Below are 25,309 nucleotides of genomic sequence, written 5' to 3' on the forward strand. Positions count from 1 at the left end.
GAAGACTGAAAAGTGCCTCAAACACAAAGCTTCCAGCTTAGGTAACCTTTGGAAGAATCAGATTATTTGTATCCCTCCCACAATGGAACATTCCATCCATAGAGAACATTACATCCACCCTGTCCAACAGCAGGCTTCAGAGAACTTAGAAATGTGACCTCCTAATCCTTTGAGGCAGGAAGGACAATGGAAATGTTTTACATCATGGAATGAGAAAGTAACTGAGGCATAGAGAGAATAAGTTGGAAGCTTGTTACCACAAAGTACAGAAGACCAAATTTAACCCATGTGTCCTTACTCCCAGATTGGACTTTTATTTATTTATTTTTAAACTCTTACCTTCTGTCTTAGAATTGATCATATCAGTTCCCAGGTAGAAGAGTGGTAAGGTTAAGGCAATTGGGGTTGAGTGACTTGGCCAGGGTCACACAGTAAGGAAGTGTCAGAGGCCAGATTTAATCCCTGGACCTCCTGTCTCTAGGCCTGGCTCTCCATCCACTGAGCCACCAAGCTGCCCCTGGACCTGTATTTTTTGGAACCTGCTTTGAGCACAGAAATAGAATCATACTTCAGGCTTCTCCTCCCTGATCTCTCAGGCTCTCGGATACTATCAGGATCACACCTCACTGGACGTCAGTGATTTTCAGAGCTGAGTCAGCCCTGATGTCTCATAACTTCTTTCTTTTCCTCCAGGTCTCCCTTCTGAAGTCTGCCTTTCCTTAGGAAGGGAGCATCGCAGGGAAGGAAATGACCTCTGGGTTCCTAATAGCCACGTCCCAGGTAAGTTGGTATTTTAGGTCTTTCCTAAAAAGGAATCACGTTTCTCAGCGTGGACACATTTCCCTTCCTTTTCTTAGATATCCTCTGACCAACTAAAGCTTCTTGTCAGGGCCCTTAGCTTCACTTGTTATCCTTCGGAACAATCAGTCTTTCAGGTATGGGGAAGAGCTGGGGCGAAGGGACAAGATGAAAGATAAATAGCCGGTCAGCCAGCATGACTGTGTTGTAGAGTACATATAAGGAGACCAGGAAGGGGCCAGAAAGCTTTAAATACCAGATAGGACATATGAACATACACTCACACATATATGTACACATGTTCATATATATTTAACTTTTTTTTTAATCACAGTTTTTGACATTTATTATCTGACATTTGACTATTCAGATTCTCTCCCTCCCTCCCCACTAAGGGGGTAAGTAGTTTGATATAGGTTATACCAGTGCTGTGGTGCAATACATATTTCCATATTCCTCATGCCATGAAAGAAAGCACCTACCACTCAGACAATAAAAACCCAGGAAGGAAATAAAGTGAAGAATGGCCTACTTTGATCTGCAGTCAGACTCCAGTAGTTCCTTCTTTAGCTGTGGAGGCATTTTCATCATGGGTCCCTCGTGTTTCTCTTGGACACTTGCTTTGCTGATAATAGTTGAGTTCTTCACAGTTGATCACAGAGTAATATTTCTGTTACTGTATACAGTGTTCTCCTAGTTCTCCTCACTTCACTTTGCATCAGTTCATATAAGTCTTTCTGGGTTTTTCCAAACTCATTCTGTTGATCATTCTTATGGCTCAGTAATATTCCTTTACAGCCACATACCACAACTTGGTCAGCCATTCCCCAATCAAAGGGCATCCCCTCATTTTCCAGTTTTTTGCCACCACAAAGAGCACAGCTATGAATATTTTTGTACATGTATTTTTCCTTATTATCTCTTTGGGGGTACAATCCCAGTAGTAGTATGGCTGGATCAAACAGCAGGCAGTCTTTTTTTTAAACAGTTACCTTCCATCTTAGAATTGATACTGTGCATTGGTTCTAAGGCAGAAGAGTGGTAAGGGCTAGGCAATGGGGGTTAAGTGAATTGCCCAGGGCCACATAGCTAGGAAGTGTCTAAGACCATATTTGAACCTAGGACCTCCTGTCTCTAGGCCTGGTCTCAATCCACTGAGCTACCCAGCTGCCCCTAGCAGGCAGTCTTTTAAAGCCCTTTGCACATAATTCCAAATTGCCTTCCAGAATGGTTGGATCAATTCACAGCTCCACCAGCAATATGTTAGTATCTGAATTTTGCCACATCACGTCCAATATTTATTATTTTAATTTACTGTCATATTGGCCAATCTGTTAGGTATGAGATGGTACCTCAGCATTGTTTTGATTTGCATTTCTCTGATTATGAGAGATTTAGAGCATTTTTTCATGTGTTTATTGATAGTTTTGATTTCTTTGTCTGAAAACTGCCTGTTCATGGCCCTTGACCATTTATCAATTGGGGAATGGCTTGATTTTTTTGTACAATTGACTTAGCTCCTTATAAATTTGAGAAATTAGATCTTTGCCAGAGGTTTTTGTTATAAAGATTTTTTCCAAATTTGTTGCCTCCCTTCTAATTTTGGTTGCATTGGTTTTATTTGTACAAAACCTTTTTCATTTAATGTAATAAAAATTACTCATTTTACATTTTGTAATATTCTCTATCTCTTGCTTGGTCTTAAAATCTTTCCTTTCCCATAGATCTGACAGGTATACTATTCTATGTTCACCTAATTTACTTATAATTTCCCTCTTTATATTTAAGTCATTTACCCATTCTGAATTATCTTGGTATAGGGAGTGAGATGTTGATCTAAACCTAATCTCTCTCATACTGTTTTCCAATTTTCCCAGCAGTTTTTGTCAGAGTGAGTTCTTGTCCCAAAAGCTGGGATCTTTGGGTTTATCCTATACTATACTATCTTGCTGAGGACATTTACTCTAATTCTATTCCATTGATCCTCCCTTCTGTCTCTTAGCCAGTACTAGATTGTTTTGATGATCATGCTTTGTAGTACAGTTTAAGTAAGATCTGGTACTGCAAGGCCCCATCCTTCACTTTTTTTCATTATTTCCCTTGATATTCTTGACCTTTTGTTTTTCCAGATGAACTTTGTTATAATTTTTTCTAATTCTATAAAAAAGTGTCTTAATAGTTTGAGAGGTATAGTCTTACTTCTTTGTTACTACAAAGAGAGCTGCTAAAAATATTTGTGTACAAGTAGATATAGGATTTATATTTGACCATGATTGTACGAGGGAGCTCCTGGAATTCATAGAGAATGGGATAGCATGGTCAGATATACTTTGGCAGCTGTGCAGAGGATGGCTTTGAGTTGGAATGAACTGAAATTGGACCTAAATGAGGAATAATGAATGCCTACTATATGCAGAATATTTTTAATTACTCTTGTGTGGTGGCAAAGAATAGAAACTAAAGGTGTGCCCATCAGTTCGGGAATGACTGAATAAATGATGGTGTTTTAATGTAATGGAATATTATTATAATATAAAAAATTATCAAAAGGATGATTTCAGAGAAACCTAGAAAACTTGTATAACTGATGCAGAGTGACATGACCAAAACCAGGAGGACAATTTAGACAATAATAGCATTTTAAAGACAAACAACTTTGCAATACTTAAGACTATGATCAAGGCATCGATCTACCATAATTCCTGAAGACCAGTGAAGACCCACCTTCTTACATGTGATGGACTCAAGCTGTAGAATGAGACATAAATTTTGGGGGGGCATGGTAAGTGTGGAAACATATTTTTCTTGTCTCTGCTTATTTGCTATAAGAGTTTTGTATTTCATGTCCCCCAATGTTGAGGGAAGATGGGAAGAAGAGGAAATTTATTTTTCATTGTTTTTTAAAATAAAATTTAATAAAAGGATGAAAGGGACATGGGCATATTTGTAGGCTTCAGAGAAAGAGCCAAGGGATAGGGAGAGAGGTTGTAGATTAGAGAGAAGGGGGATAATGGTGGGCGCCACCTGTTGGAAAAGGTAGGAAGGTGTGGAGTTAAGGATGCATAAAGAGGGGTTGACCTTGGCAAGGAGAAGGGCCACATCTTCATCAGAGTTTAGGGTAAAACAAGATGTCAGGAGACTGAAATGAGAAGGAGCTCTTTTCAGATGGGTTCAGGTTGTTTGCTGAAGTATGAGTCAAAGCCCTGTTATAAAGAAAAGTGTGGAAGTTTGCAGAGAGAAGTGGCATGAGACCAACAGGAAGATTCTGGAACTGTGAAGGAGGGTTAGGCTGGGACCAAGGCTGTTAGCGGGCTCTCTGGACGTGCTGGCTGCAGATTTCCTTGGTGGCTGATCCTGTCTTTTCCTGATTGCTCTTTTGCTTGCTGAATTTCATCGAGGCAGTTTCTGGTGATCTGATCCATCTTCAGTGATTGTGAAATCGAGTCTGGATCCTTTTTGGATCTAAAACCTTCCCTGGCCCTAGTGAAGCCTTACACAGATCCTTTCCTTAAATCCAACAAAGAGGGGTTTAGTTGAAGGGTCTCATTAAGATCAGGAACTGGAGATTTAGGGAGTTAGGGAGGATTAGAGTAGGAAGTTTACTCAGAAGAAATCTCTCCAAAGAGATATTTCGATCTGGTGGGTTTAAGTAGATTGACCTTAGTTTGGGTTATCCCAAATCCCCTTTTCACCTTCCCTTGTTTATTAAGTACAACAAACTGTCCCTGTTTAATAATACATAAATACAGTGATCTGTGTTTAGTAGCTCACGGTCTGGTTCTACCTGACCATGGGCTTGAATAGTCCTCCCGAACCAGGTTACTGGCCTAAGTGACCATCCCCTGAAACCCAACAGTTACATCAGCCCTCAGCAGAGGAGGGGAGAGGAGGGAGCGCTGTGAGAGGCTTAAGGAGAGAACAAGCATCGGTGAAAAGGAGTCATTTGGGGAGTAGCAGAAAGACCGCATTTTTGCAGTGTAGACCCACTTCTGTTAACATAAACCTAGGCAACTGTGAGCAGATTCCCAAAGCTCTGCCTTGTGTCCTCCTGTCTCTCTCTGGAGGGAGAGACAGGACAGGCATTCATTAAGCCCCCACTGTGCCAAGCGCTTTCTTAGTATTATCTCATGTGATTCCCTTCATTGACTCTGAAAGGGAGGTGCTGTTATTATCCCCATTTAGCAGTTGGGGAAACTGAGGCAGGGAGCGATTAAGTGACTTGTCCAGGGACATATAGCTAGTAAGTGTCTAAAGCTAGATTTGAATTCCCATCTTCCTGACTCCAGGCTAGCTCTTTATCTCCTGAACCACCTGTTGTTATTCATGTGACATAGTCATTCTCTGCAGTGTCATTTGGGGTTTTCTTGGCAAAAGATACTGGAGTGCTTTCCATTTCCTACTCCAGTTTATTTTACAGATAAGGAAACCAAGGCCAATAGGGTAAAGTGACTTGCCTAAGGTTACACAGCTAGTAAATATATGAATCCAGATTTGAACTCGGATCCTAATAACTATAGGCCCAGTGGTCTGGCCTCTGCCCCCACCTCCAGCTGCCTCCAGCTGAACTTGTGGGTCCCCCAGTATGATTGTCAGCTCTTTGTCAATGACGCCCCTCTCCATAGCCAGTCACGTCATTCCCCTCTTTACCAGTTGCCTGTGGATGGCGCGCCCTGGAGGCTGCAGAGGTCACTGACACTTGCCTGTCCTTTCCCAATGTCCTCCTCATATATGTGTGGTGGTAGTGGGAACAGGAGGCCTTGTCCCGCTGCTGTGCCTGGGTGCCTGCATTCTGGGCTGCCATCTGGAGGATACTTTGCAGACAGCCCGCTCCTTCCTTCCTTCCATCCTTGGGATTTCCTTCGAGATCGCCCAACCTGCACCCCCCGGGCTGCCTGAGGCTCTCTAGTCAGTGGCAGCCTTCCTGATTCCTGGCAGCCCAAATAGCCATTCTTCTGGCTCTGGCATCCTTCCTCAGGCAGCACAGAATCTGTTGCTCGTATTGAAAGCCCCCCAGAGAGGACCAACCCTGCCCCCTCCAGACTGCCTTTGCAGCTCCTTTCCCATCATCCTTCCTCATGCTCCCGGCTGGTGTAGCCGTCCTGAAGCTCTTGCAGATATCTATCTATATCTCTATGTCTATATTCGTGCGGGGGAGGAGCCTCTGACAGGGAAGCTGGGGACGGAGGCAGTGTGGGTGGAAGAGTTAAAGACAAAGCGAGGTATGACCCAAAGAGAGAAAATAGACAGAGACGCAGCAGCCGTCAGGTTCACGCTGGGCTTGTCAGCCCTTGCTCCAAGGCTCTGGGAAAGAGCGTCCCATGGACCCCGAATGAGGGAGCTGATCTTGCCCAAGGAGGGGGCGGCAGGGCATCCCTCACCCACCTGGTACATCAAAGCCAGAAGGATGGATGGCAGCCTCATCAGCGGCCCGGCATCCCAGCCAGGACTTCTCCTTTCCAGAAAGCTGGCACCAGGCTAATCTTAGCAATGCAGGTGTGCTCCCTAAAACTTGTCTGCGAGCTTGCACACACGAGACAACGGCATTAAGGTTTGGCCCCACCTGAATTTATGGATTCAGAAATCCGCCAGGTGACATAGTAGAAATATGTCCTTAAGTCTGGTCCATGAGCACTTTCTCATTAGAGACGGCTTCTGAATACATCTGTAATACTTTCATGATTTGTTCATACCTGGAACCCTTCAGCGGGCCTACTTGTTCATCTCTCACTGCCGCACCTTTGCACAGGCTATCTGTCAGCTGTGCCCAGAAGGGTTTTCCTATCACTTCAGCCTATTTGCATGTCTTGTATTCATTTCTCTCTGTAGACATTGCCCTCCCTAGCAAGAGTCCTGGAGGGCAGGAACAGTTTCATCTTTTTTCTTGTAAGCCTCCTCTGTAGCCTAGTGCTTGGCCTAGACAAGGTCCTCGATCAAATGCTTAGATGGATTGATCGTCCCTTCTTTTTGGCTGAGATTCCCCAGGACCTCCATACTGAACATCCTCTTTCTCTCTTCTTCATTCGGATTGCATAAAAGATGTGTTTTTGATGTTTCAGGAATCAGTGACCTTCAAGGATGTCTCTGTGGACTTTACCCAGGGGGAGTGGGGCCAGCTGGACCTCTCCCAGAAGAACCTGTACCGAGATGTGATGTTGGAGAACTACAGGAACCTGGTGTCCCTGGGTAAGGGTGACTTCCTCCAGAGATAAAGGCACTTGTATCTGTGCTTCCCCCAGGCTTTGGAGGCATTGATGTGATGGGCATTCTCAGCCTCTCTTTGCAGAGCTCCCTCTTCCCCATCCTCTCTCCTCCCTCCAGGTCAGGATTTCTTCCCCAGATCCCAGTTCAGATGGCTGTAGATGTAAATGGTTCCCATCTTCCTTAAAAGGAACAAAGAGTCAAGAAAATTAGTTCTATGATCCCAGATTCTCTGCATGATCTGCCTACCAAGGAAGTGCAATACAGCCCATTCTTCAGAGATCCTTTGTGTAGATCATCCCTTCTTTTCCCAGAAGAGTCAGGCTCTGGGATTGACTTATAAGATGACTTTCTGTGACTACAACCTTTTCCATTGCTTTCTCCATGAACAGGGCTGCAAGTTTTCAAACCAGAAGTCATCTGCAGGTTGGAGCGAGGGGAAGCACCATGGGTCCTGGAGAGGGAGATCTCAAGAGGCCCCAGTCTGGGTGAGTGAATAAAACAAGACACAAGTGAGTTGTTAAAAGCAAGACCTCATTTGGTCATTTAGGAGCAAAGGCCTTTCAGTTGGTGGGCAGAGAGCACTCCTCAAAGCCCCCGAGTCTGGGGAGATAAGCAGAGACTTTTCACCATGAATTTTTAGATAATCCTCTGTCTCCATAAGCATGATTTCCCAAACCCTTCTCCTCGACTCTTCATTCCCTCTGCTCTTTCTTCTAATCCTTTCTCGTCTTTAGTAAAGAAGTGAACCATTTAGTTTCTTTTTAAAAAGAATTTATTTTTAACATTAAAAAAAAAATTGAGCTCCAAATTCTTTTCCTCCCTCCAGCTCCTCTCTTCCCATTGAAATAGCACATGTGAAGTCATGCAAAACATATTTCCATATTAGCCATGTTGCAAAAAAACCCCATAATAAAAAGCAAGAAACAGAGAAAGTGAAAAAAGTTAGCTTCAGTCTGCATTCAGAGTTCATTAGTTCTGTCACTGGAGATGGGAAGCCTTTTCATCGTGGATCACAGTAGCCAAGTCATAGTCGAGCATCATGGCAGTACAGCCGTTCTGCACAGTGTTCTCCTGGTTCTGCTCACCTCATTTTGTATCGGCTCAGGTTCTGAAACCATCCTGCATGCCTATAGCACCATAGTCTTCCATCACATCATACACCTTACCTTGTTCAGCCTTTGTCCAGTTGATGGGCAGCCCGTCAATCTTCAATTCTTTGCCACCACAAAAAGAGCTACTGTAAATAGTTTGTAGGGATAGACCTGTTTCCCTTCCCAGTTAGTTTCTAAAGCTACCCCTTCCACCAGCATTTGGGATCCTGATCCCTTCCTGCCCTTTGAGGGCCTTGATGGAGCATGACGGCACCAGAGGATGCCGCCGGCGAGGGAGCCAGACTGGAGGGAGCCTGTCCCCTGGTTATCCTTCGCCCTCTCCACACGCCTGGCCGGGGCCTTCCTAGAACAGAGACAATAAGCAGCCTTCGCTCCGCTGCCCTTCTTGGCCCCATCAGACGTCTCGAATTCAGACGCTCCGCCCACTGGCTCCCCTGTCAGCAGGTGGCCGACACCATTCTGGAAGGCCTTCACTGGCTGCTTCTGCTTGGATCCTAGAACTCCCCTCATTCTTCCTTGTTTCAGCATCACTGGACACGGCTGGCCCACTAAAGACTTTGGGCCCTTCACCGCCCAGTGCTCCTTCCCATCCCCTCCTCGTCTCTCTCCCATTTGTTATTGGCTGATCTTTAGCCCCAGCCAGCGAGGTGGGGCAGCGAATGGCGCGCCAGCCCAGAGTCAGGGCAGCTCCTTCACCCTGTTTGCCTCCGTTTGCTCACCTGTAAAATGAGCTGGAGAAGGAAATGGCCAACCCCCCAAATCTCTGCCAGGAAAACCCCAAATGGGGTCACACAGAGCTGGGCACAACTGAAGCAGCTGACCAACAGCAAGCCCCCCCTAAAGGTTTATAGAGTTCATATAATATACATAGTAACGACCACATTGTTCTTGCTTTTCTCATCATTTTTACCTTCTTTCTTATGCATATGACATTAGTACGGTCGCAGGTCCATTTTTATATCTGAATTTGAGGATTTCCCCCTAAATATTCCCACCATGGTGGCGTCTCAGCGTTGGGAGTCATATCGAGCAGATTGAGGTTATTTAATTTGTCTTCTCAGCAAGACTAGGGTCTGCCTTATTGCCCTTTAGTTTAAGCCATCCCTGGCTTTAGACAGAATTTGGATGCTGCCCTTCACAAATACTCAGTTTGACGCGGACACATATCTGGACACTGCTTAGGGCTGTTTCTGGATGGATTCTAGAAGATTTTTTTCCCTTTGAACATGTTGGCCTTTCTGCCCTTTCATCTATGCAGTCTCCTCCTCCTTTCCTTATTCACCACATATGACCATGATCGGAGAATTCCTCCTGAATGTGATTGATTGCTAATGGCTTAGTTTCCTTCTTAGGCTTTCCCATTCCTATTGTGTCCTTCGAGTTTTCAGTTAAAATAATCTTGCTTCTGGGCATTTGTAAAATGAGGCAAAGCCTTTATTTTCTTATCTAAGTCTAGTTGTAGCACCATGGATAGAGCACTAGGTCCAGAGTTGGGAAGATATGGGTTCAAATCCGGCCTCAGACACTTCTTGACTGTGTGACCCTGGGCAAGTCACTGAACCCCCATTGCTGACCCATACCACTCTTCTGTCTTACAATGGATACTAAGACAGAAGGCAAGGGTTTAAAAAAAAAGGCCAGCTAAATAACAATGCTTGGGGTAGGCACCCCTCTAACTCACCAATAAATCTGTGGCCCATCAGTTACCCTAAACTTGTTTTAGCCCATCTGCTGAGGTGGTTTATTAAGGTGTGGCCCCTGCACGTGCTACAGCTTCTTGGAGCCACCAGTGAGAGCTGAGTGAAAGGTGCCCAGCAAAGGGACATGAGCAGGCCTGCAGAGGTCTCTCTATCCCAATTGCCTAGCCCTTGGTGCTCTTTTGCCTTAGAACTAATACTTAGTATTGATTCTAGAACACTTATAGCTGTGTGAACCTGAGCAAGTCTTTTAATGCTCTTTGCCTCAGTTTCCTTAAAAAGGAAAACTCTCCTCAGCTGGAGAAGGCAAGACCTTCCAATATCTTTACCAAGAAAACTCCAAATGGGGTCACAAAGAGTCAAACAGTTGCTGAAAAGTGACTAAACAAGAACGATCTGTGGTATCATTTTATTCCTTCCACTCACACAATGCTTTCACAAGCATTTTTAAGCAAAAGCAATAGACAACAAGCAAAAAAACCAGGAAGTTTACATTCTGCTTATGTCCCATAATGTAGCAGATGACCTTTAAGAGCTGCTGTGGATATATTCATTGACTCTAGCAAGTATACGGACCTTTTAAATTTGGCTAATCTTGTCCTTGAACAACAGATATTCTGGGACAGGGCCCACACTTGGCCTGTTAGTCTCCCAGGGCCTGTGCTCTGTTTGAACCCAAAGGTCCACGCCATGGTGGGGCATTGGAGTAGGCCTTTAGTGGAGGCTTTCTAGGAAGAATGAACTGTGCATTATGATTATAAGTTGTGAAATGACCAAAGATTCTAAGCATACACTGCCTCCATTTTTTATTCTTGTTGGTTACTTCCCCTTGTCTGTGTTCTTTCTACTTTATTCTGTTTTCCCAGTAACTTTTCACATCCTCTTATCTTGCTGATCACACTTCCTTAATCTCTGTCACTTTGTTACTTTATCTTTTGGATTGTGTACCTTTAAAGATCGTGTCCCTGTACTCCATTGGGAAGGTGTGTGATGGACTCTGAATTACCCAACATAGACATAACACAACTATTCTCCCACAGGGAAGCAGACAGAAGGTGGCTCAGAAATTTAAACAAAGGCAGTCCATAGAGAGCAGGAGTCTATGTAGGAGAATGGCTTTACCAACTTGCTCTTTTTCCTTCTACTAGCAGCCCCTTCCTTTTCCATTCATGACCATGGCACACTGGAAGAGAGAAACACGGAGAAACCAGGACCACTGACATAGCCACTGGTGGATGGCCCTGCTTTCAGTCTCTCCCCATCTTCTTCTCAGCTGTCAGATTGATCTTCGTAAAGTATAGATCAGTCCATGTCATCTCCCTATTCAGTCAACTCCAGTCGCACCCTTTTATCTCCAGGATCAAATACGAAATCTTGTTTTGCTTAGCCCTTCATAATTTGGCCCCTTCCTACTTTTTCAGGCTTTTTATTCCCTTTTATCTGCTCAGGAATCCAGTGACCCTGGCCCTTTCTGTTCCTTGCACAGTGTCCCATCTCTCCACTCCAGGCATTTTCACAGTCTCACTTCCATGCTGCTCCCTACCTCTCATCTCTGCTTTTTTCAGAGATCAGCTGAAATCTCACATTCGAGAAGACTTTCCTGATCCCCTTAATGCTAGTGCCTTCCCTCTGTTGATTATCTCCAGTTGATTCTATATCATTTGCATACATAATTGTTTTTATGTGGTTTCCCTTTTAGACTATGAGCTCCTTGAGAGTAAGAACTATTTTTTAAATCTTTCTTTTAATCTCTAGTGTTTAGCCTAGTGTCTGGCACATAGTAGGTGTGCTCATCAATTTAATTTACATCTGGCCCAGAATTCCTAGCTTCCTTCAAAGATCAGTTTAAGATCATCTTTGGTTGTTGGTGTCTAACTTCCCCCCCAAAATGGTTTCATATTTACTTCCTATATATCATGTATATATATACATATTCATACTATCTACATGTTGTCTTCCCAAAATAGGATAGAAATATCTGAAGGGACTATTTTGTTTTTTAACTTGTATCCCCAGTGCCTAGGAGAGTTTCTAACACATAGCAGATACTTAGGAAACACTTGTCAAATGAGTTAGTTAATTTATATTCTTTTTTCTTTCAGATTGGCCAGAAACCAGGGAGACAGTTTCAATGGAGAGTTTTTATATGGCAGAATTATCCCAAGAAAGACTCATAAGAGATGATTCTTGGGACTTCAAACTTGAAGAAGCCCCCAAGTGTATTAGCAAGTTCAAGAGGGAGCAAGTCAACCAGGGAAGAGAGTTAAAGCAAATAATCACCCACAAGAGCAATTCTAATAAGATGAAAAGTCACGAACATGACAAATTTAGGAGGAGTTCTAGTCACAGGTCAGTCTCTGTTATACAGTGGAGTAGTCCTACAGAAAAGATCATCCATAAATATGATACATATGTAAATAACTTCAAACAGTATTCAGATCTAGTTAAACATAATAGAATCTCCTCAGGGAGGAAACTTTGGAAGAGTAATGACTATAATAAAACCTTCTGTTACCACTCAGACCTTATTCGCTATCACAGACTCCCTACTGGAGAGAAATCCTATACATATCCTGAGTTTGGGAAAACCTTCCACCAAAAGCGACACCTTACTCAATATAAGAGAATTCCTGCTGTAGAGAAACCATATAAATGCACTGACTGTGAAAAATCCTTCAGTAATAGCACATCCCTTATTTTGCATCAGAGAATTCATACTGGAGAGAAACCTTATGAATGTCTTGAATGTGGGAAAACTTTTAGCCGAAGTATGTACCTTACTCGCCACCAGAGAATCCATACGAGGGAGAGACCATATAAATGTAGTGAATGTGGGAAAGCCTTCAGTCAGATTATGTATCTTGCCCGACATCAGAAAATTCATACTGGAGATAGGCCCTATCAATGTAATGAATGCGGAAAGGCCTTCAGCCAGATTTTGTACCTCACTCGACATCAAAGAACTCATACTGGAGAGCGACCTTATCAATGTAACGAATGTGGAAAAGCCTTTAGTCAGATTATGTACCTAACTCGGCATCAGAGAATTCATACTGGAGAGAGACCCTATAAATGTAGTGAATGTGGAAAAGCCTTCAGCAACAGCTCATCTCTTATCGTACATCAGAGAATTCATACTGGAGAGAGACCCTATAAGTGTGATATATGTGAAAAGGCCTTCAGTCAGAGAGGACACCTTACTGAACATCAGAAAATTCATAACAGGGAAAAACCCTACAAATGTACTGAATGTGGAAAAGCCTTTAGCCAAATTATGTACTTTAATCAGCACCAGAGAATTCATACTGGAGAAAAACCATATAAATGTAATGAATGTGGGAAGGCCTTCAGCAATAGCTCAACTTTTATTGTACATCATAGAATTCACACTGGAGAAAAACCCTATGAATGTCTTGAATGTGGAAAAGCCTTCAGCAAGTGCACAGGGCTTGTTCTGCATAAACGAATTCATACTGGAGAGAAACCCTATAAATGTAATGTATGTGAAAAAACTTTTAGTCGGAGGGGTCACCTTACGGAACATCAGAAAATTCACAATGGAGAGAAACCCTACAAATGTGATGAATGTGGAAAAAGCTTTCGACAGAGAGGGCACCTTACTGAACATCAGAGAACTCATACTGGGGAGAAACTCTATAAATGTAATGAATGTGGCAAAGCCTTCAGTAATAGTTCACAGCTTACTTTACATCACAGAATTCATACTGGAGAGAAGCCTTATAAATGTAGTGAATGTGGCAAAGCTTTCATTAACAGCTCATTCCTTACTCTACATCAAAGAATTCATACTGGAGAAAAACCATATAAATGTAATGAATGTGGGCAAGCCTTCCGTCATCCAGGAAATCTTACTGAACATCGGAAAATTCATACTGGGGAGAAGCCCTATACATGTAGTGAATGTGGAAAATCCTTCAGTCGTAGTATGTACCTTACTCGCCATCAGAGGGTCCATACTGGAGAGAAATGCTATAAATGTAATATGTGTAATAGAGCCTTCCAAAATAGCTCTTCCCTCACTTTACATGAGAGAATCCATAGTGGAGACAAACCCTACAAATGTTTTGAATGTGGAAAAGCTTTCAGCCAGGGACTATACCTTACTCGTCATCAAAGAATTCATACTGGGGAAAAACCGTATAAATGTAATGAATGTGGTAAGGCCTTCAACCAGTCTGCCGGTCTTATTCAACACCAAATAGTTCATACAGTAGACAAACCCTATAAGTGTGATGAATGTGGAAAAACCTTCAGTCGGCAAGGAAGTGTTATCCAACATCAGAGAATTCATACTGGAGAAAAACCCTATGTGTGTAGTGATTGTGGAAGAGCCTTCACCCATAGCTCATCCCTTGCTGTACATCAGAGAATTCATACTGGTGAGAAGTCCTATGAATAATCACCATTTTATTCATTCACTCTCTCCTTGCCCGCCCGCCCCCCATGGGGAAAGAAAAACCTAGAAAAAACTGAAATGCTCAAAGATTGGGTAATCACTGAGCGGTGACATCATCATAACGGAATAATGAGTCTCAGAATTTCAAAGTTGAAAGAGACTTGAGAAGCATGTATTGCAACAACCTCAAAAAGATCATCCAGAATTTCTTTAGATCTCCATAAAGGGAAAACCCACTACTTCCTAGGGCAGCCCATTCCACTATGCGATAGCTCTAAGTCGTTAGGAATTTAATTGCGTTTTTTCAACCTCTTTCCATTACTCCTCGTTCTACCTTCTGGGGCCAAGTAGCAGAACACATGGAACACTTCTTCCATGAGGTAGTCCTTTACATACTTGAATATGTCTGTCATATGCCCCCTACATCTTTTCTATTCTAGGCCAAATATTCACACTTAACTTTAGTCCATCCTCGTATGGCATGGATTTAAGGCTTTTTGATATCCCGGCTGACTTTTCTGCTCACCAGATTATCAGGGTACCTGGGATTGAAAAAATATTCCAAATGTGGTCTGATCATGGAGGAGCATAACAAGACTATTACTTCCTTCCTTTTTTAAAATTAGCTTTTTTTGCTGTTATATCATACTGTTGTTGACTCATATTGAGTCAACATTAAAATCCTCAGATATTTTTCAGAGAAACTGCTGTCTAAATATTCTTCCCTCATTTTTTATTTGTGAAATCAGTTTTTTTTTTTAAACCCCACAACTTGGCACTTGTCTCTATTATAAATATCAACTTATTAGGTTCAGTCTACTATCCTAACTAGTCAAGATAGTTTGGATCCTATCATCATCTATTGTGTCAGCTCTCCCTCCTGGCTTTACATCGTCTGCAAATCTGATGTGTGTGATTATGCCTTTTTAACCATTTCATTTATGTTAATAGTGCGAGGCCATGCACAATACCTAGGGAGGAGGGATCCTGATTAAAGGATTGTTTTAAACCACTCAAGGCTCATATTCCACAGCACTGCTCCCATTTCAAAGGTGATTGACAGTGACTCAATGGACACATGTAGACACAGTTCCTCCTGTACTTGCTAATCATTTGTTCCAGTTGCCTTGAACTGATTGTGCATAAGCACGCTGATTATTTCCTTAACTCTGGTTGGCAGTTCCTTAGTAGTATCCATTTTTGTCTGCCATTTTCAATTTACAGGTCAGTTGGCAGAGAAACTGGAAGCAAACTAAGAATTGAGTAGTTTCTCATCAGTTATCCCATCTAGCTCAGGGAGCAGCCTTATGCCATCTTTGTTCCTCCTCTTTACTCCAGTATAGCTAAATAAAAGATGTTTTGTTGCCGTTAGTTTTATTTGCCAACCTCGGCTCATTCTGAACTTTGGCGTTTCTGACTTCATTCTTCTGATTCTATATCATACTTTTTATTCTTCTTGTTACCTTCCCTTCCTTTGTCTTCTGGACGTGTCTTAAGATGCAAATTTTATGGTGAATTTCCTGTGGGTCCATATCAGTCTCTTCAGGCCTGAATGAATGGCAGTTTCTCTTTGTGTCTTCAGAATTTCATTTGGAAACACTTCTTATATTCCTCCTGTACTGACTTCCCCTGGAAACTTTTGGTTCATGGGATCCTGTCCTTTGAAAGTATATACGACAACATTAAAAATGAGAGGAACATTACAAAATACATTAATATCCATACAATGTCAAGAGAGCTAGAGGAAGCCTTCTCTCCCCAGAATGTTGTCGTGTTCCCTCCTTCCCAGATTTGTGGAATCATAGGAATAGCAGCACCAGATGAAACCGTATGAATGGTTTGCAATCTGCACCTTTGGAGGAAGTCTCCCCCCCCCCCCCACTCCCATGAGATCAGAGGTTCATGGAAATATGAAAAAATGCTTCTCTTAAAATTATGAAATAACATGAATCAAACCAGAAGCACAAAACTCATGCTGATTACAACGGAATAGGAGGGAGGAGAATATACACAAATATGTAAAGATGATTTGACATTTAATACAGACATGGAATAACTAATAAACTTATGGATGTTTTAAATGTTGAAATTAATGTATTGAACTGTAAATAGTCAAAATCTTTCATTAATTTTGTTAATGTTTAAAGTTAAGCTAGTGATAAATTATTTAAAAATAAACAATGGGACAAGAGAAGAGAGAATGAAGGACTTATTACATCTAGAAAAGCACCTTTGGGGTAGAGGGAATGAAAATTGCTCTCTAAGTTTGGTGATAGAGTAGGATGAGTTGTTCTAAGACCAGAAAAGCTGGCTTACCACTAAATAATGGTTAATTTTTTTCCTTCTCCCCCCTCCACCCAACATCTAGTTACAGGGATGGGCTCATAGGAATTTTCAGGTGCAGTGATGCTCTGTCATGGTAGTCGTTCGTTACTTAACACAACTTTAGTTCTGGTATGCTTGGATTCTAACCCCCGACGTTCCATGTCTCCAAATTGCTCAAAGACCTGCTACAGCCTCCTACTCTTCCCCAACATTGCCCCATTACTGCAAAATTACCATTCTTTCAATATAGAGTCCATATAGTTTATATAAATCACTTAATTTCATCTGTAGGATAATCATGAATTACTGTGATTCCACATTAGACAATGCTAAAATGAGAAAATGTATAAAGGTACCATGCAGCTTCCATCTATTGGTATCATTAGCTAGTCATGAACTTTCAGAAGGACCAATGGATCCCCTTCCACAGTTTATCCCTCCTGGTAGTATCCATCATTTAGTCCAAATGACTCAATTGATAGCATTTTAGGGGAAGGGAATCGGGATGAGAGTCTTTTCAAAGTACTGTATGCATGTTGGTCCATCCATGGGGAATGCGCTGGAAGAAGGAATTCTTTGTATCCTTAATGACTTTTGGGGAAATCATCACATGATTTGAAATCCCATGGAGACACTGTTAATTGTATCTAAAATCAACAAGAGTTTGACGAGAGGTGGTCTTGGAGCATGGTATACCATCTGGTAGTAGGGTATCGAGCACGAGGTCCAACTGAAGTGAGGACTTGGTTAGTTTGTTCTTCTGCCATTTTAATCCTAAATTTCTGAGTAAAGCCTTAGGGCTGGGCATTCTATGTGCTTGGAGCCAGAGCCTAGTACGAAACACCCTGAAGTGTGGGGAAATTGGAGCATATCTATCATCTGGGGATTCCATAGCTATTGGAACTATGGATAAAGTTGTATTGGAGGCCCATCCTCTGATATGCCTCCAGGTTTTTGAATTTTGGAATCTAGAGTTTTGAAGAGAACCTCCATATTTTCATAAGCATTCCCCTCCTCTCTCCTCCCATTTCCATGAGAATTTGTTCTGATCCTAGTCTCAGAGACCCCTCCACTCCTTTGTTTTTGTTCTTCTGTGGGTTCAGCTCTTACCTGAAGGAAGATGCAGTGCACACACACACACACACACACACACACACACGCACAGAGGCATCAGTTCCTAAAGGTGAGACTCAAGTCACAGAATCATAGAATTTGAAAATGAGGCCATTCAGTACAACCTGTCCCCAAAGTTTATCTCCAGTATAACACATCCTAAAAGTGAACACCCAGGCTGCTTGAAGACCTCCAAGCTAGGAGAAACACCTGAGGCAACCCATTCCATCCCTGGGCAGTTCTAATTGTTGGGACTTTTTCCCCCTGGATGTTAAGCCTAAATTTGTCTCTCTTGCGATACCTGTCCATTGTCTGGTTCTGCCCTCCAGGGCTAAACAGAACAAATCTAAACTCTTTGGCATGAAAGCCTTTCACTTGAAATAGCTTTCATGTCTTTGTTCAGTCTTCTAGACTAAACATCCCAAGGTCTTTCAGCCATTCTACATAGATAAACAGTGAAAGCTCTTCGCCGTCTTGGTTGCCCTTTTGTGGATACTCTGGGATATCAATGGCTTCCTTATACAGCATTGCCTAGGATTGAACCCAAGATTCCAGAAGAGGTCTGACTAGGGTGAGATTCAGAGGGACTACCAACTCCTTTTTCCTGGACTCTATCTTTGGCTCCACTCACAGGAAGGACTTGGGGAAATACTGGAAAGATGGGAGTATCTGAATCTGCTGTCTTCTGAAGCTCTGAATTCCACCCCTGACCTTGATCCTGGAGACATGGGAAGAAAAAAGACCAACAAGATAGATGTGAGAGTTTACATAAGAAGTGGCTCTTGAATGGGATTGGCGAAACCAATGGGAACAGTGTAGTGATTCCTAAGCAAGAGTGATGGGACTGTTCAAATGGGAGCTGGAAATTGGGGAGCCAAATGCATTGGGAATTAATGACTTATTTTACATTCCTTGATTGTGTCTTTGTTCTAAATGCCCTCATTTACTTTTAAGCCAGCAAATGTAACTTTAAAAAATTTCTAGCCCCAAACTCCTAAATTGCCGGTTGTGTTTCACTCAGTCCTGATCCATTTAGAGAATAGGCAAGAGAAGAAAGGGAAATTCATTTATCATCTTTTTGAGATGAGATATTTGGTTCATCTGGACCTTAACCAGGGCTGAATTTGAGAGGAAGAGTAAAGTGAAAGAACTGGAAGATTTTTCACAAATCTCACCAAAACACCCAATATAACCCTCCATTCCTCTTGGGGATGGGGTAGGGGAGGGAAGCCAGAAGCGTTGCAAAATGGAGAAATAAGTTACTGCCTTAGAGTGAGCAGTCACTTAATAAATGCTTATTGAATAATTGATAAAGGCTTTCCCATATTCATTACACGGACAGTATCACACAATTTCTGAAGCTCTTGGAAAAGAATTCCTTCTCGGTTGACTGTACAAATGGTCACCTCGCCTCTGCTTGAAGATTTCCAGTAAGGGGAAACCATTACCAGAGGCAACACATTCCCTTTACGGGTACTTCTAGCTATTAAGTTTTCCCTCATACCAAAGTCTAAATTGAACTCAGCAATTTCTTCTCATTGTCCCTGAGGTCAAGCATCAATAAGCAAATACACATGTAATGAGCTCTGTGCCAAGCACAATACAAAGTCAAGACAATCGCTGCCCTCAAGGAGTTTATGTTCTTTTAAAAAAAAAAATTCATTCATTATGAACTTAAAAGTGATTAACAAACACAAAAGCTTTCATATATAAAAGACAGAAAAAGAATAGCATATGTAACAAGGACTAGTCAATGATAGCCCAGCTCTTGGAAACGTGTGATGAGCATGGCTTATGGAAATACTCCATAGAAATGTTGGAGCCTGCACAGATAGTCTAATTCCAGTTCAAGAATTCCATTGGAGAAGAATTGGATTTTTGATTGGTTAATGAGTGAGAACAGGGAGTAGAAGTAAAAGATTCCCAGGGAGCAGCTATCCCCTTTTCTAGTCTCTAGGGATGAATGATGATTGGCTGGGTGAGAGGGGCTTTGTTTTAAGTCATACCTTGCAAATTTTCATATGAGCTGGGCTCTCATAAGCCAGACTGCTAGACATCCAAGCCAATCCACCATTGAAAATATCAACGTCAATATTATCCTTAGTTTACTGTATTTATTGTACAAGGTCATTTATTTTAGTAATTGGGATAGAATCTGCCTAAAACCATCCTTCTATGTCCTTGAGTTAAACTCGGGAATTCAGCTTTCCCTAGGAGTTAGTTTAAAGGTATAAATAAAGGAAAAATTCTCTCATACCATTAGCACCTGGGATAGCTACTTGTTAAGACCCAGCAAGCTAATCTGGTGCCATACACCAAAATATATATCATGTGTCTTTGACTGTCCTGGCATCCTTAGGGGGGAATCTGATCCAGTTGTTTTGATGTCTTAGCAAAGATCACAGGGGGCAGAAGGATCCCATAAAATAATTAACATGCCTTAATTATCAGAAAGAACACAATTAGCCTTTCCTGAATGCCGACCCACTTTTCTTAGGGTAGCCAATTGTAATGTTCCACAACTACGAAGGCCCCCCATTGTCGCTGCTGGCCTTACTGAGGTGACCAGTCTGACTTGTTTTGTTAACAGTTATATACATCACTGCTAATAAAGTGACTTTGGTCAAAGTGTTTACATCAGTTTATTTTATTGAATTTACTCGACCACCATGTATAACAATTTAAAATTTATATATTAAATTTAACATGGTAGTACCAACACTGTCCTTCTTGTCTGCCACTTGCTAAATTTCCTTCTGCTCTTCTACTTTTTCTCACTGATTTTTTTTTCTGCATCACTATAACTGTCACTCCCCCAATAACACTCCCTACCATAAACAAAAGCCCTCCTTTCTACAAAATAATACAACCAATAAAACAAATTTGCTTTCTGTTTGGCAGTATCTAAAAATATATGAATTTTTCTTTCAAAGCTCTTGTCCTTTACAACTCTAATCAGTGTGTATGGCACAGAAGATAGAATTAGATTTGAAATCAGAAAGATCAGAATTCAAATCCTTCCTCACTTAGTAATTTTAAGACCTCCAACATGTCTTTGCTTGTTTCCTCATCTGTAAAATGAAGATAATATCATCTGCTTCTAAAGGGTTGTGGAATTAAATAATATAATTAACAATTTATATGTTAAATATTTGTGTATATTATTTTGCAAACTTTAAAAGTTTATGTAAATGCTATTTAGTATGATGATGATGCATATATTATTCCTCTTGGTTCTGCTCACTTCACTCTGATTTTTTCCCTTCTATTTTTCCTATTCTGACACCAACTCAAATGAGCCCTGTCACATAATGATGAGGATAATGATGTTTATGGCATGACTATAACGCCATAAGGTTTGTACAGCTATTTCCATTTTATCCTATACAAAACAGCACACAGTATTATGGTACCTATCTCACTTTATCTTTATTTTAATCATCGTTATACACAATTTTCTCTTATACACAGTAGAACATAGTATCACACACCCACGATTTTATCATTATTAAATATACATAATCTCATTGTCTTATACGTAGTAAAATAGAAAAAGCATTGCACGTTTAAACTGAATCTATTATATACAGCTTGATTTCCTTTTAAATATATTTCTATAATAAATTGAATACGAAGCTTTCAAAGCTGTTTTTGTCTGTCCTGGCTTTTTTGTTTGTTTTCTTCTCTGTACAGTTAAAAAATGTTTAATATTTTTTATATAGCCTAAATTTTCTTCATCCCTCCATTTTGCTTCCCAGAAAGCCACCCTATTTAAGTATATAGTTTTCAAATTTTATTTTTATTGTCATGCACACGCATAGAAAATCAAAGTTCCAAAGTAAAACACAAATACACTGGTGTGAAAGGGGACTCCCAGCTTTTTCTCTGGAGGTGGATAGCGTAAGTCTTTCAGGATTATGTACGTATGAATACGTATAATTTTTTTTTTAAGGAAAAGAGGATGAAGAGAAAGAATCAAAACTGAGCAGTACACGATCTCCCACCCCCGTGGGCTTCTTTGGAGCCATGATAATGCTCTGTCCTTCTTCAGGGGTTTTGTGGTTACTGGTTTTTTGTTACATTATTATTGTCGTTGTATTTATTGGTTTCCTTCCTTTTGCATCAGTTCATGTAGCTCTTTCCATGTAGTTTTGCAGCATATTCTTACAGCTCTTATATTATATGCACATACATTTTAATATACACCACACCCATCCCTTCTGTCATTTCTACTAGACTAATAATATTCCTTTATTTTCATATGACATAATTTGGTCAGCCATTCACCAGCTGATAGGCACCCATTTTGTTTCCAGATCTTTGGTATGATGAAGAGAGATAGAAGTAGGAGTATGCTAGGGCGGGTTCAAACTGGCTCTGAAGAGCCAATAATAAATTTTCAGTGTGAGCATTTACATTTTGGTAAGCTACAAGCTGGGGCTTAATTTGTTTTGTTAATGGTTTAGGCTTAAGTGATGGAGAAATGTTAATAATGTAGATTAAACAAGGGAGTAGTGCCTAGATCTTCCTCAGAGCTGGTTGTTAAACATTTATCAGCACGTCCCTGGGTATAAGTCTAGTAGTAGTATAACTGGTTGCATGGCTAGGTACAGTTAAGTGACCATAATGCCATGTTCCTTTCCAGAATTACTAGATCTCTTTGCAGATCCACCAATAGTGCGTCAGTGGGCTGTCTTCCAACAACTGCCATTTTCTGTTTTTTCATCTTTGTCTATCTGGTGAATGTGAGATAAACTCAGAGCTGTTTTAGCTTTCATATCTTTTATGATCTGAATAATTTTTTCCAGGAAACTACGTAGAGGTCTTACTCTTTTGAGAATTACCTGTTCATATCTGTTGACCGCAAGGAGCTTACCCATATGGGGAGCAGTGGTGGAAAGTATATTTTAGCTTGGAAAATTAGTGTTGGTAAACTGGCTCATTGGAGACTAGATTGACATGCCATTTTCAGGAGAAATAACATAGTTGCTTTGACTATGGTTCAGAACTGGAAAGAGGGGAGAACACTGAGCAGTATCGGAGTTGGTGAGCAGATTCAGGGAGTGATGTGAAACATGGTTAGATCTAGATCTAGATGGAGAGGGCAACACTGATGTGTTTCATTTTTCAGTCATGTCTGACTCTCTGTGACCCCATTTATGGTTTTCTTGGAAGAGATATTAGAGTGGCTTGTCATTTCCTTCTCCAGTTCACTTTACATATGAAGGAACTGAGGCAAATGAGGTTAAGTGACACCCAGCTAGTAAGTATCTGGGGGCACATTAGAACTCAAGAAGATGTCATCCTGACTTCATGCTCAGCACAGCACTACTTAGCTGCCCTGGTGAGTAACTTAGGCAAGCACCAATCCCAGGGAAGGAATTCCAGATAAACTGGGAAACAAGGCTAATTGCTTTTCTACCATATCCCTTTAAATACCCGAAGATACTTACCTTATCTCTGATCTCACCCCCATCCTCACACTCCCAAATCTTCTCTTCCCTAGGCTAAATATCCCCAATCACTTTAACCAATTTTAGTTTGAATTCAAGGTTCATCATATAGGTATGGATTAGATGGTCTCTGGGGATCCTTCTTAATCTGTGGCTCTGATTCAATTAATTTGAAATGTTTCCTCTAATACTTAGAAGGAAACTGTTGAGAACTTTTACTGATAATTTTCCTCAGGTCTTATTTTTAAAATAAATTATTTTATTTTCAAATAATATTGTCATGTTTATAGTTGGTGATTTTAGCATCCAATTAGTTGACTTTTAATTAGCTTTGATGCTTTTCTTTTTACAAATTCAAAAGAATAAGCATTGGAAGGGACCTCAGTGACCATCTACTCCAACCCATAGATGAAAGGAATCCTCACTACAATACACTCAAGGACAGGTTATCCCAAATCTGTTTGAAGATGTCCAAATAGAATTCACAAACCCTGGAGGAAAGCCATTTCCATTGGTGAACAGCTGTAATTGTTGGGAGGGTTTTCCCCGACATTGTCTTCCTTTGATCTTTTACCCATTAGTCCTACTACTGCTCTGTGGGGCCAAGTAGAACAAGTATAATCCCTTCCTCCATGGGCAGCCTATGGAATACAGTACTGGGAAGATCATTGTCACCTCCCCAAGTCCCTAGCCTCTATTCTCTCCTCTGGGCTAGTCATACCAAGTTCTTTCAACTGATCTTCATGTGACATAAATTCAAGGCTCTTTACCGTCCTTTTGACTATCACTGTCTTACTCCAGATAAGGTCTGACCGGGGTGGAGAACAGTGAGATAGTTTTCAATTCTTTGAAGAGTCCAATGTTGACTTCAGGTTAAAATGGCAGCTTAGAAGCAGCAAAAGTTGGGTCCTCTGTGAAATCCTTTCCATACCAATCAAAAACAAAGTGCTTCAAGGGGGACATAAAATCAAATCTAACAATAGGACAGAGCCAGAGGACCCTCCTGCTTGATTCAACTTGAAAGGTACGCAGAGAAGGTTGATTTCTCAGGTTTAAGGAAAAGAAAGAAGGAAGGCCCCAGGGCCCTCCCCCACCTACTGTGCTGAGTCTCTAGCAGTTGTTGGAATCTCCAGTGAGGGCTCCAGGCCCAAGGGAGTACCCTGCTGCCACACCTGGGCCAGGCTGAAGGTGCTGACTACATCAGGCAGGAAGGCAGCTGGAGGAGCTGCTCCAACAGGGGGACAGCTTGGTCCCAGACACCACTCTCCATCTTGGCAGCTTCTTGAGGGTTTGGCTTCCGGCACAACCAGCTCCACAGATCAGCTCCAACTGGCTTAATCTAGTCTATCAATAGAGCAGATAAGAAGCCTTCAGAGGGCAAGGAAGCTCAATTTCCAACACCCCTCCACCACGGACTGCACTGAGAACCACAGTAAGTATCGGGCTGACTGGGATCCCAGAGTGAAGGCTGACAGAATTCTTTGATAACAGGATGGGAAGCCCAGCTCCTTCAACCTCCACACCTTCACTTACACCTTCAGCTTCTTCTGCCTGCTGGAGAAGATCTGACCTCAGGACTCATTAATATTCCATCAGCCTAATCTAGTCAGAGAAGAAGTCCCTTCAGGACAGAATAGCCCAATCCCACAGATCCAGCAAATAAACAGAGGAGCAAGATTACAGCCAATGACAGGGGGAAAGAAGTAAAAAATATGAGCAAACAAAAGAAAAAGAAAAAATAAATTACAATCGACAGCTTCTATCCAGGTAATGAACAAAGAGCAAATGGAACAAAGGAGGACCAAGGAACACCAAGCAAAAAATGCAGAAACTCCAGCGAACTAGGCACAGGCTTTGGAAGAACTCAAAACATGTTTTGAAAGCCAGAACTGACCAGCTTGAAAACAAGGCAAAGAAAGTAAAAAGTGACCTACAAAGAAAAACAGACCAGAAGGAAAAGGATGACCAAAAAACCAGGGATGAAATTCAGTCTTTAACAATTAGAATCCAACAACTAGAAGCAAATGACTTCACAAGGCAGCAAAAGTCTATAAAACAAAATTAAAAGAATTAATTGAGGAAAATATGACGAGTTCAATGTTACTGTAACTGCACTGGGGTTTCCCTTACTTATGGAGGTTTTCCCATATTCATAATATTCAAAAGATTTTCTCCAGTATAAAGCCTCCAATT

The 25,309-nt window shown here is 41.4% G+C and overlaps 1 protein-coding gene across 1 annotated transcript in view; it reads left to right on the top strand.

Annotated features, from left to right (window-relative positions):
* The window catches only part of LOC100017529 (zinc finger protein 420-like), a 57,492-nt gene extending 32,494 nt beyond the window's left edge, over positions 1-24,998 (top strand). Inside the window, exons 6-9 of the mRNA XM_056826317.1 lie at positions 724-780; positions 6,855-6,981; positions 7,389-7,484; positions 11,911-24,998. Coding sequence (XP_056682295.1) covers positions 724-780; positions 6,855-6,981; positions 7,389-7,484; positions 11,911-14,228 — 2,598 coding nt within the window. The 3' untranslated portion in view covers positions 14,229-24,998. The remainder of the gene's footprint in view (positions 1-723; positions 781-6,854; positions 6,982-7,388; positions 7,485-11,910) is intronic.
* Positions 24,999-25,309: the final 311 nt, after the last annotated feature.

This window comes from Monodelphis domestica, chromosome 4 (assembly GCF_027887165.1).
Source record: "Monodelphis domestica isolate mMonDom1 chromosome 4, mMonDom1.pri, whole genome shotgun sequence".
Classification (NCBI taxonomy): Eukaryota; Metazoa; Chordata; class Mammalia; order Didelphimorphia; family Didelphidae; genus Monodelphis; species Monodelphis domestica.